The 14,192-nt window shown below is 37.5% G+C and overlaps 2 protein-coding genes across 2 annotated transcripts in view; one reads left to right on the plus strand and one right to left on the minus strand.

The window, feature by feature from the left end:
- Positions 1 to 5,707, plus strand: part of slc7a14a (solute carrier family 7 member 14a) — a 31,256-nt gene extending 25,549 nt beyond the window's left edge. Inside the window, exons 7-8 of the mRNA XM_067362840.1 lie at positions 1,117 to 1,994; positions 5,178 to 5,707. Of these exons, the coding sequence (XP_067218941.1) occupies positions 1,117 to 1,994; positions 5,178 to 5,554 (1,255 nt within the window). The 3' untranslated portion in view covers positions 5,555 to 5,707. The remainder of the gene's footprint in view (positions 1 to 1,116; positions 1,995 to 5,177) is intronic.
- A 4,843-nt stretch (positions 5,708 to 10,550) lies between these two features.
- Positions 10,551 to 13,409, minus strand: cldn11a (claudin 11a). The gene is made up of 3 exons (XM_067363454.1): positions 13,005 to 13,409; positions 12,170 to 12,334; positions 10,551 to 11,323 (listed from the first exon to the last, which is right to left on the minus strand). The coding sequence occupies exons 1-3, from the start codon at positions 13,228 to 13,230 to the stop codon at positions 11,067 to 11,069; spliced, it is 648 nt and encodes a 215-aa protein (XP_067219555.1). The 5' UTR covers positions 13,231 to 13,409; the 3' UTR covers positions 10,551 to 11,066.
- Positions 13,410 to 14,192: the final 783 nt, after the last annotated feature.

Genomic DNA, 14,192 nt, shown 5'->3' on the forward strand with positions numbered 1-14,192 from the left:
CCATGTACTGAACTCTTGTTATTTAACTATGCCAAAATAAATTCAATTTTTAATTCTAGGGCACCTTTAAATAAAACTGCCCAGCATGTTGGGCAAACATTTAACCCAACTGCTGGGTTTGTGTATTTTCAACCCAACTTGAATTGTTTTTAACTTGGATTGTTTTTGTAACATAATAAATGTCTCTCACTTTTAATCAATTTAGTGCATCCTTGCTGAATAAAAGTATTTCATAAAAAAAAAAAAAAAACCTACTGACCAAAACTTTTGAATGTTTCTATATAAATGCGTCTTTCCATTTACAGTAATTTTCTAGCCACACATATTTGACAAAGTTTAAAACAGTTGTTTTAGTGCAGTCGTTGATTGACAGTTGAGTAATCAGTCCTTTCAGGTGTCAGGGAGGGATTTAGACTGGATAAACCCAGCCTGATCTGCCGGCGATTTGATTTCGCCCAGCAACTCAGTCTGGAAACCTGTACATTCATTTCTGCTGCATCTGTTACACTTTTGCGGGAACCAATCACAGACTGACTTATCCACCTTGCTCGCTATTGGCGGGTACAGAGCTCTTTCTATGGATCTGGGCGGGTATAACACGATGACGTCTCTCGCACGACCGTCAATCCAATTCCTTTTAACCTCTCAACGATTCTAAATGACTTTTTTAGTTTAGCAAACAAATCGCTCGACTGGGTGTAAATAACACTCACTTTCATGTGTTTTTGCACAACTTGCAAAAATCACTCGATGCCATTGCTGCTTCTGCAAACCGCTGATCAATGCTACAAACCAATACAAACTAAACCTGTCTGGAGTTTTCGCATCGCTCTGCAAAAGTACGTCATCCGATCGTTGATCTGATTGGTTGAAGGACTATCCAACTGCGTGAATAATGCCCGTTGATCACGGCTCAAACTCCCCAGACCAATGTTCAATTTTAAATTGAGCTTGGTCTGGTGATAGCCAGAAAAGGAGGGATTAGCTTTTCACTCATACAGTGAGGTCATGTGTGATTCTGACCACATCCAAATTCGGTTTAGACCCCATTTACGCCTGTATATTCCTCTACCTTCTTGTGATTGGAGGATTGAAGATGTCATCTGTATGTTGCAGGTTCCTGGCCCATGTGAGCACATACACAGAGACTCCTGCAGTGGCCTGTGTGGTGTCGGGGTTCCTGTCTGCTCTCTTGGCTTTGCTCGTCAGTCTGAGGGACCTGATCGAGATGATGTCCATTGGCACTCTGCTAGCCTACACGCTAGTGTCGGTGTGTGTGCTACTGCTGCGTTACCAGCCCGAAGGAGACATCCACGGATTCGTCAACTTCCTCTCCGAGCAGAACGCGAAGCGTAAGGAGGGAGTGCTGGCCGAGTGCGAGAAAGAAGCCTGCTCACCGGTCAGTGAGGGTGATGATTTTGGAGGAGTTCCCACAAACACCTGCGGAGCCAAGAACTTGCCGTCTCTGGGAGACAATGAGATGCTGATTGGTAAGCCTGACAAGTCCACCTACACCGCCAGTCACCCCAACTACGGCACTGTGGACATGTCCTCAGGCATTGAGTCAGATGAGACGGACAGCGTGTACCTGCTGAAGCTGAAGAAGCTGCTGGGGCCTCGCTATTACACTATGCGCATTCGGCTCGGCCTGCCGGGCAAAATGGACCGGCCCACTGTGGCTACCGGCCGCACAGTCACTCGCTGCGTCATTCTGCTCTTCATCCTCAACTTCTGCTTCTGCTCCCTCATCATCTTTGGGTCAGGTCAGATCGCTGATGGCCAGTGGTGGGCCGTGCTGCTGCTGGTGCTGCTGCTGCTGGTCATCACGCTCTTGATCTTCATCATCATTCAGCAGCCGGAGAACCCCAAGCGCCTGCCCTACATGGCTCCCTGCGTTCCCTTCGTCCCAGCCTCTGCCATGCTTGTAAATATTTACCTCATGCTCAAGCTCTCCACCATCACATGGATCCGTTTTGGCGTATGGTGCTTTGTGGGTGAGTTTCAATATTTTTTTTTTAAATGGACATGTTGATGATACAGGCAGCATCTTATTTACATGGGTTATTCCTGATTTGCAGGGCGGTTTCATACACTACTGTTCAAACTAATGTTTGGGGTCAGTAATTTTTTTTTTTTTTTTTTAAGAAATTAATGGTAACACTTTTACAGTGCTGTAGTTACATGTTACTACATGTACTTATTATAGTAATAACAGTAAATTATAGATAATTACAAGTAACACCCTACACCAAACCCTAACCCTAACTGTAACTCTATAGAAAGCGCATGTAGGTAATTAATAGTACTCAGTACTTATTTGAGTAATTACAATGTAATTACGGAACTGTAAAATAAAGTGTAACCAAACTGCTACTTTTGTTCAGCTTCACCAAAAGTGACATTTTTAGTGTTACAGAAGATTTCTTTTTCAAATAATTTCAGAATCCTGAAAAAAAAAATTTATCTCGGTTTCCACAAAAATATTAATCAGCACAACTGTTTACAACATTGATGATAATAAGAAATGTTTTTGGGTCACACTTTAGATTAGGGTCCAATTCTCACTATTAACTAACTATTAACAATGAATTTTGACTCAATTAGCTCCTATTTACTGCTTATTAATAGTTAGTAAGGTAGTTGTTAAGTTTAGGTAGGGTAGGGGATGTAGAATATGGTCATGTAGAATAAGGCATTAATATGTGCTTTATGAGTACTAATAAACAGCCAATACTCTAGTAATATGCATGCTAATAAGCAACTATTTAATAGTGAGAATTTGACCCTAAAGTGCACTAAATAAGCATAATAAAATGATTTCTAAAGGATCATGTGACATTGAAGTCTGGTGTAATGATGCTGAAAATTCAGACTTATACCATCACAGGAATAAATGACATTTTATAATATTTTATAATACAAAAAATTTATTTTAAATTGTAATAATATTTCACAATATTATACTGTGTTTTTCGATCAAATAAATGCACCATTTTGATGAGCATAAGAGAATTATTTTAAAAACATTTAAAAAAGTCTTAATTAAAAAAACTGATCCCAAACTTTTGAACAGTAGTTTTGTTTCATATTTTTCCTAAAATGTTGGTTATATAAGTATCAAACTCAAAACCTGAATTACCATGGACTGAATTTTATAGAATTCTAAATAATATAATAAATTGGCAAATCTTTCCCTTGCCTAATTGAAATATTTAAAACTAAATTTTAAATATTTTTTAAATTGGTAATTATATATTGTTTTTGTGTTCTCAATATATTTTACTGTTTTTAATTATAACATTCCTAAAAAGTAAGTTCCCTGAATTAATTTTAATGAATTCTGTTATTTATTTATTTATTGTGATATTAGTTGGTTTGTCTCCCTTTTACTTTCCATCCTGTTTTAGTGGAATGTTTCTGAAATCGCTATGATAATATCACAGTTTCAAAAGATAGTTATAAAAATCAAAATGCTAATATTAGGTCTTGATTTTCATCCTGTTTGGTTCAGTCCTGTTCATTTTTTGCCGTTGTGTAAATAATAAAGTTATAATTAATAAAGTTTAAGTTCCGACCAGAGCATATTTCTGAAAGTATAGTAAACCCTTTTTAAAGAAATTCTTCCTTAAAGGGATAGTTCACCCAAAAACGAAAATTTGATGTTTATCTGCTTACCCCCAGCGCATCCAAGATGTAGGTGACTTTGTTTCTTCAGTAGAACACCAATTATGATTTTTAACTCCAACCGTTGCCATCTGTCAGTCAAATAATGGGAGTGAATGGGAACACAATCTTTAAGAGTCAAAAAAACATGCACAGACAAATCCAAATTAAACCCTGCAGCTCGTGACGACACATTGATGTCCTAAGACACGAAACGATCGGTTTGTGCGAGAAACCGAACAGTATTTATATTATTTTTTACCTCTAAAATACCACTATGTCCAACTGCGTTCAGCATTCACTTAGTGAGGTCTGATAGCGCTCTGACAACGGTAGTGATGTCTCGCGCTTATACTTCAATGAGTGCTAGACATCACTGCCGTTGTCAAGCCGTCTTTCCACTGCACACGACAAACGACAGCTGTTGGACCGGAAGTCATTCATTTCCAATGGTGAGTAGTACGGGGGCTGCGTGGAGTTCCGATCATATGCAAATGCGGAAATTTCGGATCCGATTTGAGCTTCGGATGCGTTGAAATATTTGAACTTCTGCGGCTAGACCGTATGCGACCGGCCGACCGGATATGATGTATTCTAGTCAAAACGATGAGCACGAAGTTAGAATTACCAATATTTTAACACTTTAATGTTATTATATAAACACTATTCCTTTAAAATGGTGTTTATCAATAATTATGTAAAACAAAAAAGATATTTATGATTATTAAATACATTTTTACGTTGAAGCTCTATAAAATCTACTAGTTTGTTTTTATTTCAGATGTATTGAGGGTCATTTGCTTTGTATGGATATATTCATAAATGCATTAATGTTACATTCATTAAAATCGTTCAGTTTACCATGGTGGTTGCTAGGTTGGAATAAGCCGAGGGTAACGGTTGCTTCACTACCAATTTTTAAAGTTCCGTGCGACTGCCGCTAGGGGGCGAAATGCGACAATCGGATGCGAATGTCGTGTGCAGTGGAAAGGTGGCTTCAGATCAGACCTTACTAACCGAATGCTGAACGCAGTTGGACATAGTGGTGTATTAGAGGTAAAAAATTATATAAATACTGTTCGGTTTCTCACACAAACCGATCGTTTCGTGTCTTAGGACATCAATGTGTCGTCACGAGCCGCAGGGTTAAATTTGGATTTGTCTGTGCATGTTTTTTTGACTCTTATAGATTGTGTTCCCATTCACTCCCATTACTTGACTGACAGACGGCAACGGTTGGAGTTAAAAATTCATCAAATTTTCATTTTTGGGTGAACTATCCCTTTAAATGACAGCACAATCATATTGATTTTACAATAAAATTTATAGTTCAAAACTATTGCATGACAGGAATTTCTCTCTCTGAGACTTATGTCTCCACTGCCAATCCTTTGCTAAGTTTCTTGATGTATCTTTTGTCAAAAATGAATTGAGTTAAATTTTCACTTCCATTCGTGCATTGGCTTATGCACATGTGCACTGTTTGTGTTTTCTCTGTGTGTTCATCTCTGCAGGTGTTTTGATCTACTTTGGCTATGGCATGTGGAACAGCACCCTAGAGATCACGGCACGCGAGGAGGAAGCCCACGCTAGCACGTACCAGCGCTACGACATGGGCGTGGACGACAACTTTGCTGTGGATGACGATCTGTACCCTCCTGGAGACAAAGAGCCCTACCAAAGCTGGGGCTCCCATGAGGGCAGAGGTGGGCACCAGAAACCGAAACACCAGGAGCAGAGCGAGCCTCAGCCTGACGCCCTGGATAGGGTGGACAACCACAGGACCTCCTCTTCCTCCTCACACAGCAGAGCCAAAAGCAAAGCTGGCAAACCCAGTCCGGGCTTTGAGGCACTGGTGGTCGACGATGATTTGGACGATCCTTTGGAATGAGAATGTAATCTGAATGTACTCGTCTGCCAACGACTGCAGAACCCTTGGGCTAGGTTGTTATGTCTCTGCAATGAGTTTTTATTTTACTCCTATTCCTTCATTTGCAGCCATTTTCTAATACTGATAGGATAATGAGAATGTTTAGGAAGGAATTTAACTTTTAGAAGGTTTTTTTTTACCACATAGCACCTAAAAAGTTTTAAATGAATTTTACAGTTTGAAAATAATTCTCATTATAATCATGTTAGTGAACTCCTCAGCACTTAAATATGTATAATCTAATGTTTCACTTGAAAGCAACAGTCCTCCCCGACCAAATTACAGTAACTAGCATTTATTACCGCCCTGTTAGTTATCACAGTCCCACGGCTTTTTCCAATACGAGTATCTTTCAGCTATCAGGACGATGTCCGTTCACAGGTCACTTCAACTCTATTAACCTCGACAATGTTTATGTGAGGTCGATAAAACCAGCTGAAAAATTCCCTTGTGAGGCCCTTAAAACACTTCAAGCGATTTGCACACTTTAGTTATTTTAGTAAGCAGCTATTTTCTTATCGCCTACAAAAAGGTTAGTTTGAGAAGCAAAGATAGACGATAGCCATAAAATACAATGGGGAATGATATGATAAATCTTCTGCTCAAACATCTAGCCCAAGTGAGGTTTGGACTGTAGGTTGTCACAAATAGTAATTGGACTTTGCTTGCAATAGTGCCTTCATCTGTCAGTGTGTGCTTTAAATATGACCATCAAGATGTCCATGCTTGTCTGTTTGTAATTTTTTTGTTGATGTCGACATATCCATGGGTTTGTTTTCCCGCTGAAGGTGCCTGTCAGCCATCACGTGTCACAACCGACCATCCATTCATCCTATGTGCCAGTGACTCCGCTTCATCCTTGCAAGCAGGCCGCTCTGTGTAAATACCGACGGTGTGACCACAGTACGATTTGTGTCTCTCGGCTGGTCAGTGTGTCCGTTGAAGAAAAAAAAAAGGAGAAGTGATTTAGAAAAACAGAGGGTAAGGGAGGGAAATTTGCATGTGGTGGAGAGCGTGTTGTGAATTTTTTATCTGGATGTGCTCTTCTGCTGTTCCCTCCTCCCATTCACGTGGCGTTTAACCAATCTGTCCAGTCCAACTCTATCTGTGCTACAGCTCTGCCAGCCAAAAACAAAAAAACAACCAAGCCAGGCCTCAAATTCACACACGTGGAAGACCTACACGCACTGAGCACATCATGACGTATTGATTTGAATGTGTCTCCCTCCCCAAATATTTTAAAACTTAAAAAAAAAAAAAAGTCCTAATAGGACTTAAGTCATAAATTAGTCCCACAGTGCATAGAGCTTCATTTTGGGGCCTGGGTTGGTTTTGTTCCGTGCATCTGGTCTATAATGTGATTCTTTGTCGCCGTGGCATTTTGCTGAATGTGTAGCATGTTCAGACGTACGGGGCCCAGAGTAAAACTATGTTCGTGAGTATTTGCATGTGTGGTGACCGTCGAAAGACTTGATGTAACTCTCAAATGTAGCATTCTGAGAGACGAGGGTAGCAGCCTGCCCACCGTACACTCCTCAAAATCCTCCTCGTCCTGAGTGGCCTCTGTTTACAAAGCAAGCCAAAGTCTGCATCCTTTGTTTACTGTATCTGACAAAAAGACACAATTTTACTTCTGTAGAGTAGAATACCATATAACAGTGTGGAGAGGTGAGATATCGAAGAGAAGTATTTTTTTACAGGCATTTCATAACTTCAGGTTCTCCGATGGGGTAGCGTAGCCACCGCCGGTGGTGTTTTGTGGGTTCTCTTACGGTTCAGCAGAACTTCTGAAGAAAAGTGATGAAAGCATATATTTTTAATGGCCTCTTTCTAGATTAAAAAACATAACTGGAGACGTTTGGATTTTGATTTAGTAGTTTTGATTTAGTTTAATGTTAGAACATAAGAATAGGCTTAAGAAGGGCAAGGTTTTAAAGGAACAGTTCACTCGAAAATGAACATTTTGTCATCATTTATTCACTCCAAACCTGTATTTTGAAAAATGAATGGAAGTTGTTTTGGACCCCCACTTCTTTTGTGTTAAGCAGAAGACATGCAGGTTTGGAGTTACATGAGGATGATAAATGCTGACAGAATTTTCATTTGTCGGTGAACTACCCCTTTAAGTAAGATTAAAATCTACATACAGAAATATTTTATTAAAAATCTATCTGGAAAAAAAAAAATCAAAAAATGTTTCCACTGTTGCTTTTAAAGTCAGCTACTATTTGTTATTTGTCTCTGAGAAAAGGTACAGTGTTTGTACTTTGTGAACTATCTTTCCTGCTATCATAGTTTGTTTGGTATTTGTTCAGGAAATGTGGAGATTGGCTTCCCTTGCAAATCTGATCTTGTTTCTGCTGTATATTTTGGTATGAAGTGGATGTATTCTGGTTTCAATGATTTTTTTAAAGAATCTATTTATTGTTTCTTCTACTTGTGGTTTTGCTCTCCCGTTGCACTGTGTAATGAGATGTTAATATTGCTTCCATGCAACAATGAAAGTCATTTATTGCAGATCAGATAAGCGTGACTCTTGGTTTTCCTTTCGCTTTTTAAGGCTGTCTCACAACAACCCGAAATCAGAGTTAATAAAAATCCTCACATGGGTGGCTTGTGTAAGCGGTGCAGGCCCGCTCTGTTTCCTGTGGGGTGGAGCGGCGAGCCTAGAATAACAGCGATCCGAGGGTCGTACCTGAGCACAAAACAAACATGGTCATACTGGGAGGGGCGCCGCTGGCTATGCAGAGGAATGAGATGAACAGATCGAGACGTACTGTTCCATTATCATTTCTGCAATGGTGGTCGATGTGGTACAATATGGTTTGGAGATCTCAAAGCATGTTGTTATGTTCAGTTCATACAGTTCAGACCCGTCTGTCTGTATGGTGCAGACATCGACACAACCTGAAGCACACTCCTTTTGTGGGAGGGTCTTCATTAATGTGTTATTCCTATGAGTCGCTCATAGGACGTCATTTGTGTCATCTGTCATCAGCCTGAATCAAACTTAAATGTGATGTCCTTATATTGTATTTCATCTGTTTGGGGAAAAGCCTCCCCTTTTCCTGATGCAAAATATCCTGGTGCTAATCCTGGATGTAAGGAAGATGGTAAATTCATTGATGCTGTGTGGTAAATGGCTATATTTTCCTGACATGTTTAGAAACACATGTAAATAATCTGCACTTTTATGCTTATGCAATACCCTAGTAGTTGCTTTAATACTTATACATCCTTGCGTTAAAGTTAATCTTTATGCAAAAGGTGATATTAACTCACCGCACAAATAATCAGACATTTCCTGTAAGAAGCCATTTTGTGTTTTCAGAACATTCAGGAAATTGCAGATTTTTCTGGTCAGTTCAAGGTCAGTCTCATACTGTGATATTTTAATCAGCAACAATTTTTACTGGAGTATCAGATACCAAATATACAACTCTGTCATTTTTTATGCTCAGTAGTATCAGTTTTTCAAGGAAAAAACAGACGAGCTAAAACTAGTGTGTCAGGGTTGCTGTATTTCCACATTAGAGTATGATTTACTTTGATTTACTTTAGTCATTGAAGATATGTTTGTTCAAATGGAGATACACCTTTTCCTGAATTATATAAAGAGCATTGAAGGGTCATGAAACGCCCAGCATTAATCAGTTCTCTTCAAATTACAAATCCGGTGTCATGAACAATCTGCTCCCCTCTCACAAATAGCCTTTTGTAATTGTATCTTGTATGCTATCTCTGATGCTAGCACTACTGTAGCCTGCTGTATTGTTCAACAGGTGATCTTATTTGAAATTAAATATAATATAAAAAGTGTAGTTTCACATTTTATTATATGCATGTTCTTAACAAATGATCAACAATGATAGATTTATAAAGCTAGCAGGCTAACAGTCTAGTGGTATGCTAAGCTAGTGAGCTAAGCAGTTAAAGAAAGAGAAATATTTAATTTCACAGTCTATAGCTTTGTGAAATCAAAAGCAACATAACTTTAAAGATAAGTATAGTCATATTTACATAGTTAAAACAACATATCATGTGTTTAAGTTTTCTAACCAGGCACTGAATAGAGCACATGTTAAAGGGGGTTCATGACACTGGATTACTAAAATAGCCCAAAAATTCCTAAATTATGTACTTTATCCATAATTTTAATGTCTCAAAAAAAAATGTGTTACATGACCCTTTAAAAAGGAAATCCTAAAACTTTTCTCTCCAAGCAACAAACGAAGGCTGGTTTAACATCATAACATTTCAACTTCCTGTTTCCTTCTAGCTCAGGTCAATCTCTGCTTTTTCTGTCTCTCCCTTTGCTTTTAGGTCATCATTTGCTAAATATTGTAGAGACCAATGCAAGTTTTCATTGAATTTCTTCCACCCCAAACTACCTCTAACCAAACGGTTAATACCTACAAATAAGAAGCAATATTTGACATCTAAAAAGCACCCATCATAGGATAAATCATACTGTAGTAATCAAATTTACTGTTTTTTTTCTGCATAATGTACAAAAACGTTCACATGTTGCTTATATCCTCAGTATATTCAGCCATTTTTGACTGTATGCCTACTGTAACCATATGTGTACAGGGAAGCATTCAGTGCAAGGACCCCAATCAGAGAACAAAGATGGAGACTCGTCACAACCAGAGCATAAATCTTCCTTTATGGCTGATTGCGACCGTTAACCTTTAATCAGTGCTGTCTGCCAGTCATTGCTGCCCATCAGACGTAATGGGACTAGCTCCTCATTGGAGAAAAAGAAATCGATACACGTACATGCCTTGGGCACCTGAATTGTATGTGCGTCTCTCGAGTGCTTTTAGTGAGAATGAATGAGAGGTTTAAGGATGATGCACTGCACCTGCCATCTGACAGCAGACGCCATGTGCTTCACAATATACAGTACTGCGGAGAGCAATTCAGTTCATTTTACCAGCATAGAGGGTTTTATTTATAAAAATGACATTACCTATAATCAAAAAAACACTTTCACAGGTATTTTCACATGGACAATATTGTTTATTACAAAAAAACATAATAAAAACTGCATACAAGTATTACAATAAATAATATTGCCAAATAGTTACTGCTTTGGTCCAATTTTGGTGCAGTTTGGTTTGAACGGCTATTCTAAAATATTCTGAAATTAATCAAAAAGAGAAGACCGCTGTACAAACAGACTGAAATAAACTGAAAGATTTACATTGGTAATGCTGTTAGTATTCATATAACAATGCAAAAACACATTTCCCACTACAAAAATAGGACTTAAAATGGCACATTGTACTGAAGACCCTTTGAACAATAAATACTTCAGTGCAGTTACTTCACCAGCGACTGACCCTGCTGCTGAGTCAAAGGGTTGGAGTTCAGCTGTACCATAACTATCCAAAGAGTCACCACTGTAGATACAAGAAACAGTGGAGAAAGAGAGGAAAGAGAATAATCTGAGCAGTAATCCCGAAGCTCACACATGAGCACTTTTGGCGTGGTTAGTGGAGGCGGGGCCAGGATGGGCGGGGCCCTGTTTGGAGTAGTAGAATCGGTTGTTGTCAGTGTATGCGGCAGGGGTGTCCACTGAACAGCAGGTGATCATACAGCCTCCCAAAAAACAAAGTGCAGTGCCAACCCAGCCCGAATACAGGGAGAAGCCAAAGGACATCAAACTTCTCTCGTAATGGGCCCCGATGGGAAACCACACGGTGGAGACGATGCCACAAAAAGCTGAGGGGAAAAAAGACAAACTATTAGCATTAAATTATTCTTTAATTAGTATTATTTTGCTTACATTTTGACCAAAATGTAAGTGGGAGAGCAAAAGATACACTCAAAAGGGTTAAACAGCTGACTCTTACTGTTGATTACAGATTTAACTCATTCAAAGGAAATCTGGCTATTACATGAACGTATTTAAGGCTAATTAGATTTTAATGGGTCCTCTGGGAGGAGGAGAGAGAAATCTATCTCCAAGTCCAATTATTATGCATTTTCTATATGGGAACAGTAGTAGGCCTGTATCTGTCTGTTTGGCACACATCTAAATAAATTTACAGATTAATGAGTGGACATGTTAGTAAGTGTAGCCTACAGAGTGTAATATGACCTTAAAGGGATAGTTCACCCAAAAATGTAAAATTGTCATCATTTACTCACTCTCAAGTAGTTCCAAACCTGTAGAAATGTCTTTGTTCTGTTGAACACACACACACAATGTGTGTGTGTGTATATATATATATATATATATATATATATATATATATATATATATATATATATATATATATATATATTAAGAAGAATGTCAGTAACCAAAAAGATCTCTGCCCCCCATTTACTACCATAGTATGTATTTATCCTGTGGTAGTAAATGGGGGGCGAGATGTGTTTGGTTACAAATATTCTTCCAAATATCTTCCTTTGTGTTCATTTTATACATTTTATACAGGATTGGAACTACTTGAGGGGGAGTAGCCTAAATGATGACAATTTTCATTTTTGGATGAACTATCCCTTTAAGGTCATATTACACTCTGTACCCCTTTAATTTAACAAAAACAAATACATGCTTACAAGTCAGCAGGATTAGGATTCCACCGAACACTGATCGTTTGTTCTTGGCGCTTTCTGGTTCACTTCCGAGGTTAATGCAGGACATGGACATGAGCACGAGCGCTACAGCAGGCAATCCGAGAATCGATGCTGTGACCATCAGCGCTCGAGACGTCTGGATGTACGCTTAAAAAAAGAACAGATTCGTTTTATTCTCGATTTCATGGCAATATAGTAATAGTAAAATCCAGTTAATTATATTGTAATCCAATTATTAATATTTACGAGTATTTTATTTTTTTTAAATAGTGGAGGAAGAAAAAATTGGTTTTAGTATTTAGCCTAAATCTAATTTATAGATAATGTAAAAAAATAAAATAAAATAAAATAATAATAATAATAATAATAAATATATATATATATATATATATATATATATATATATATATATATATATATATATATATATATATATATATATATATATATATATATATATGGGCTACAATATATTTAATTTAATTTAAATATAATACAATATAATTTTTTGTGTAAAAAATATAATCAGATTTAAAAATTAAATACGTTTTAATATATTAAAACGATCAAATAGCCTATTACATTTATTTCACATTTGATGTATTTCATTTTATTTAATAACATAAATTGTATACTTTTTTATAGGCTAAACATTAGGCTGTTTTATAATTTTGCTAAATTTGTAATGATTTTCATCTTTACTCCGACCAAAAAAAAAAAAAAAAATCTTAAAAGAAATTAAAAATAAAAATAAAAAACCCTTCAAAATGACTTTTACTACTATTAATTAATTAATGTATTATTTCACTGCACGTACCTGGTAACTCGAGAATCTGCGTGAGTGTGATGCAGTGATACAGAGCAGTTGAGATCACACAGTCTGCCCACAAACCTTTGGCCTCCAGTTCATCCATCTTCTTACAGGTGTGTATGTTATATTTACAAGTGACTACCCATTCATTAGTGGCAGTGGCGATGATGAGCCCAATCCAACCAAGAAAACCCATCACAAAACCCGTGAACTGTAAGCAAGTATTTGCCATGGTGTACAGTGTGCGCAAAAATGTGTCCAATAGAAGGGAAAAGTCCTATTGAAATAGATGATAATCAGATAATCTAAAGCCAGTCAGGATACTTTGCGGAATTTATAGGTGATAAAATCCAGATATGTTAATCCATTGCGTAAAAATCATGATGAGTTGTAGATCCTTAAGGAGCGCAGTATTCCAATCTAATACAGTATGAGAGTACCGTTAGCAGACCTTTTATAGTGGAACTACAGACACAAACGAACTGTCAGCCAATCACATGAGTAGAGACACTTCCCAAGGTTACTCCTTATCTCTTGTTTTTCACTCTCCTCTTTTCTTTTTTCATGTTCAATATTATAGTAGCCTAAATAATACGTAGGCCTATATAATGTGTAAAACTGACGAATTATTATAATTATTATTTTTTATTTTACAAATTACTCATCAGTTCGCTAAGTATGTTAACTACTACATCTCAGAGTAATATTTGCTCAGGTGGCTTTGATAACAGTGAAGCGCCTCTGGCTGCGTCAAGATATTGCTGGATTTTTGTTATATGCTGCCCTCTGGCGGTTTAATTCTCAATTTGTGTGTATCATTTTTGAGAACTAACACACACACACACACACCCACCCACCCACACACACACACACACACACACACACACACACACACACATATATATATATATATATATATATATAGTGACTCTGGACCACAAAACCAGTCATAAGGGTCAATTTTAGAAATTGAGATTTATACATCATCTGAAAGCTGATGAAAGCTTTCCAATGATGTATGGTTTGTGTAATATTTGGCCGAGATAAAATTTGGAATCTCAGGGTGAAAAAAATCTAAATATTGAGAAAATCGCCTTTAAAGTTGTCCAAATGAAGTCCTTAGCAGTGCATATCCACTCACAAAAATACATTTTTGATATATTTACGGCAGGAAATTCACAAAATATCTTCATG

This window comes from Chanodichthys erythropterus, chromosome 16 (genome assembly GCF_024489055.1).
Source record: "Chanodichthys erythropterus isolate Z2021 chromosome 16, ASM2448905v1, whole genome shotgun sequence".
NCBI classification, from domain to species: Eukaryota; Metazoa; Chordata; class Actinopteri; order Cypriniformes; family Xenocyprididae; genus Chanodichthys; species Chanodichthys erythropterus.

What these genes read in the sequence shown, in the direction of transcription:
- cldn11a (XM_067363454.1), bottom strand. Translation starts at nt 13,230, where the DNA reads ATGGCAAATACTTGCTTACAGTTCACGGGTTTTGTGATGGGTTTTCTT. An exon ending in GCAGATTCTCGAGTTACCAG is followed by an intron (nt 12,335 to 13,004) that starts GTACGTGCAGTG and finishes TCTTTTTTTAAG; the next exon opens with CGTACATCCAGACGTCTCGA. An exon ending in AATCCTAATCCTGCTGACTT is followed by an intron (nt 11,324 to 12,169) that starts GTAAGCATGTAT and finishes TTTTCCCCTCAG; the next exon opens with CTTTTTGTGGCATCGTCTCC.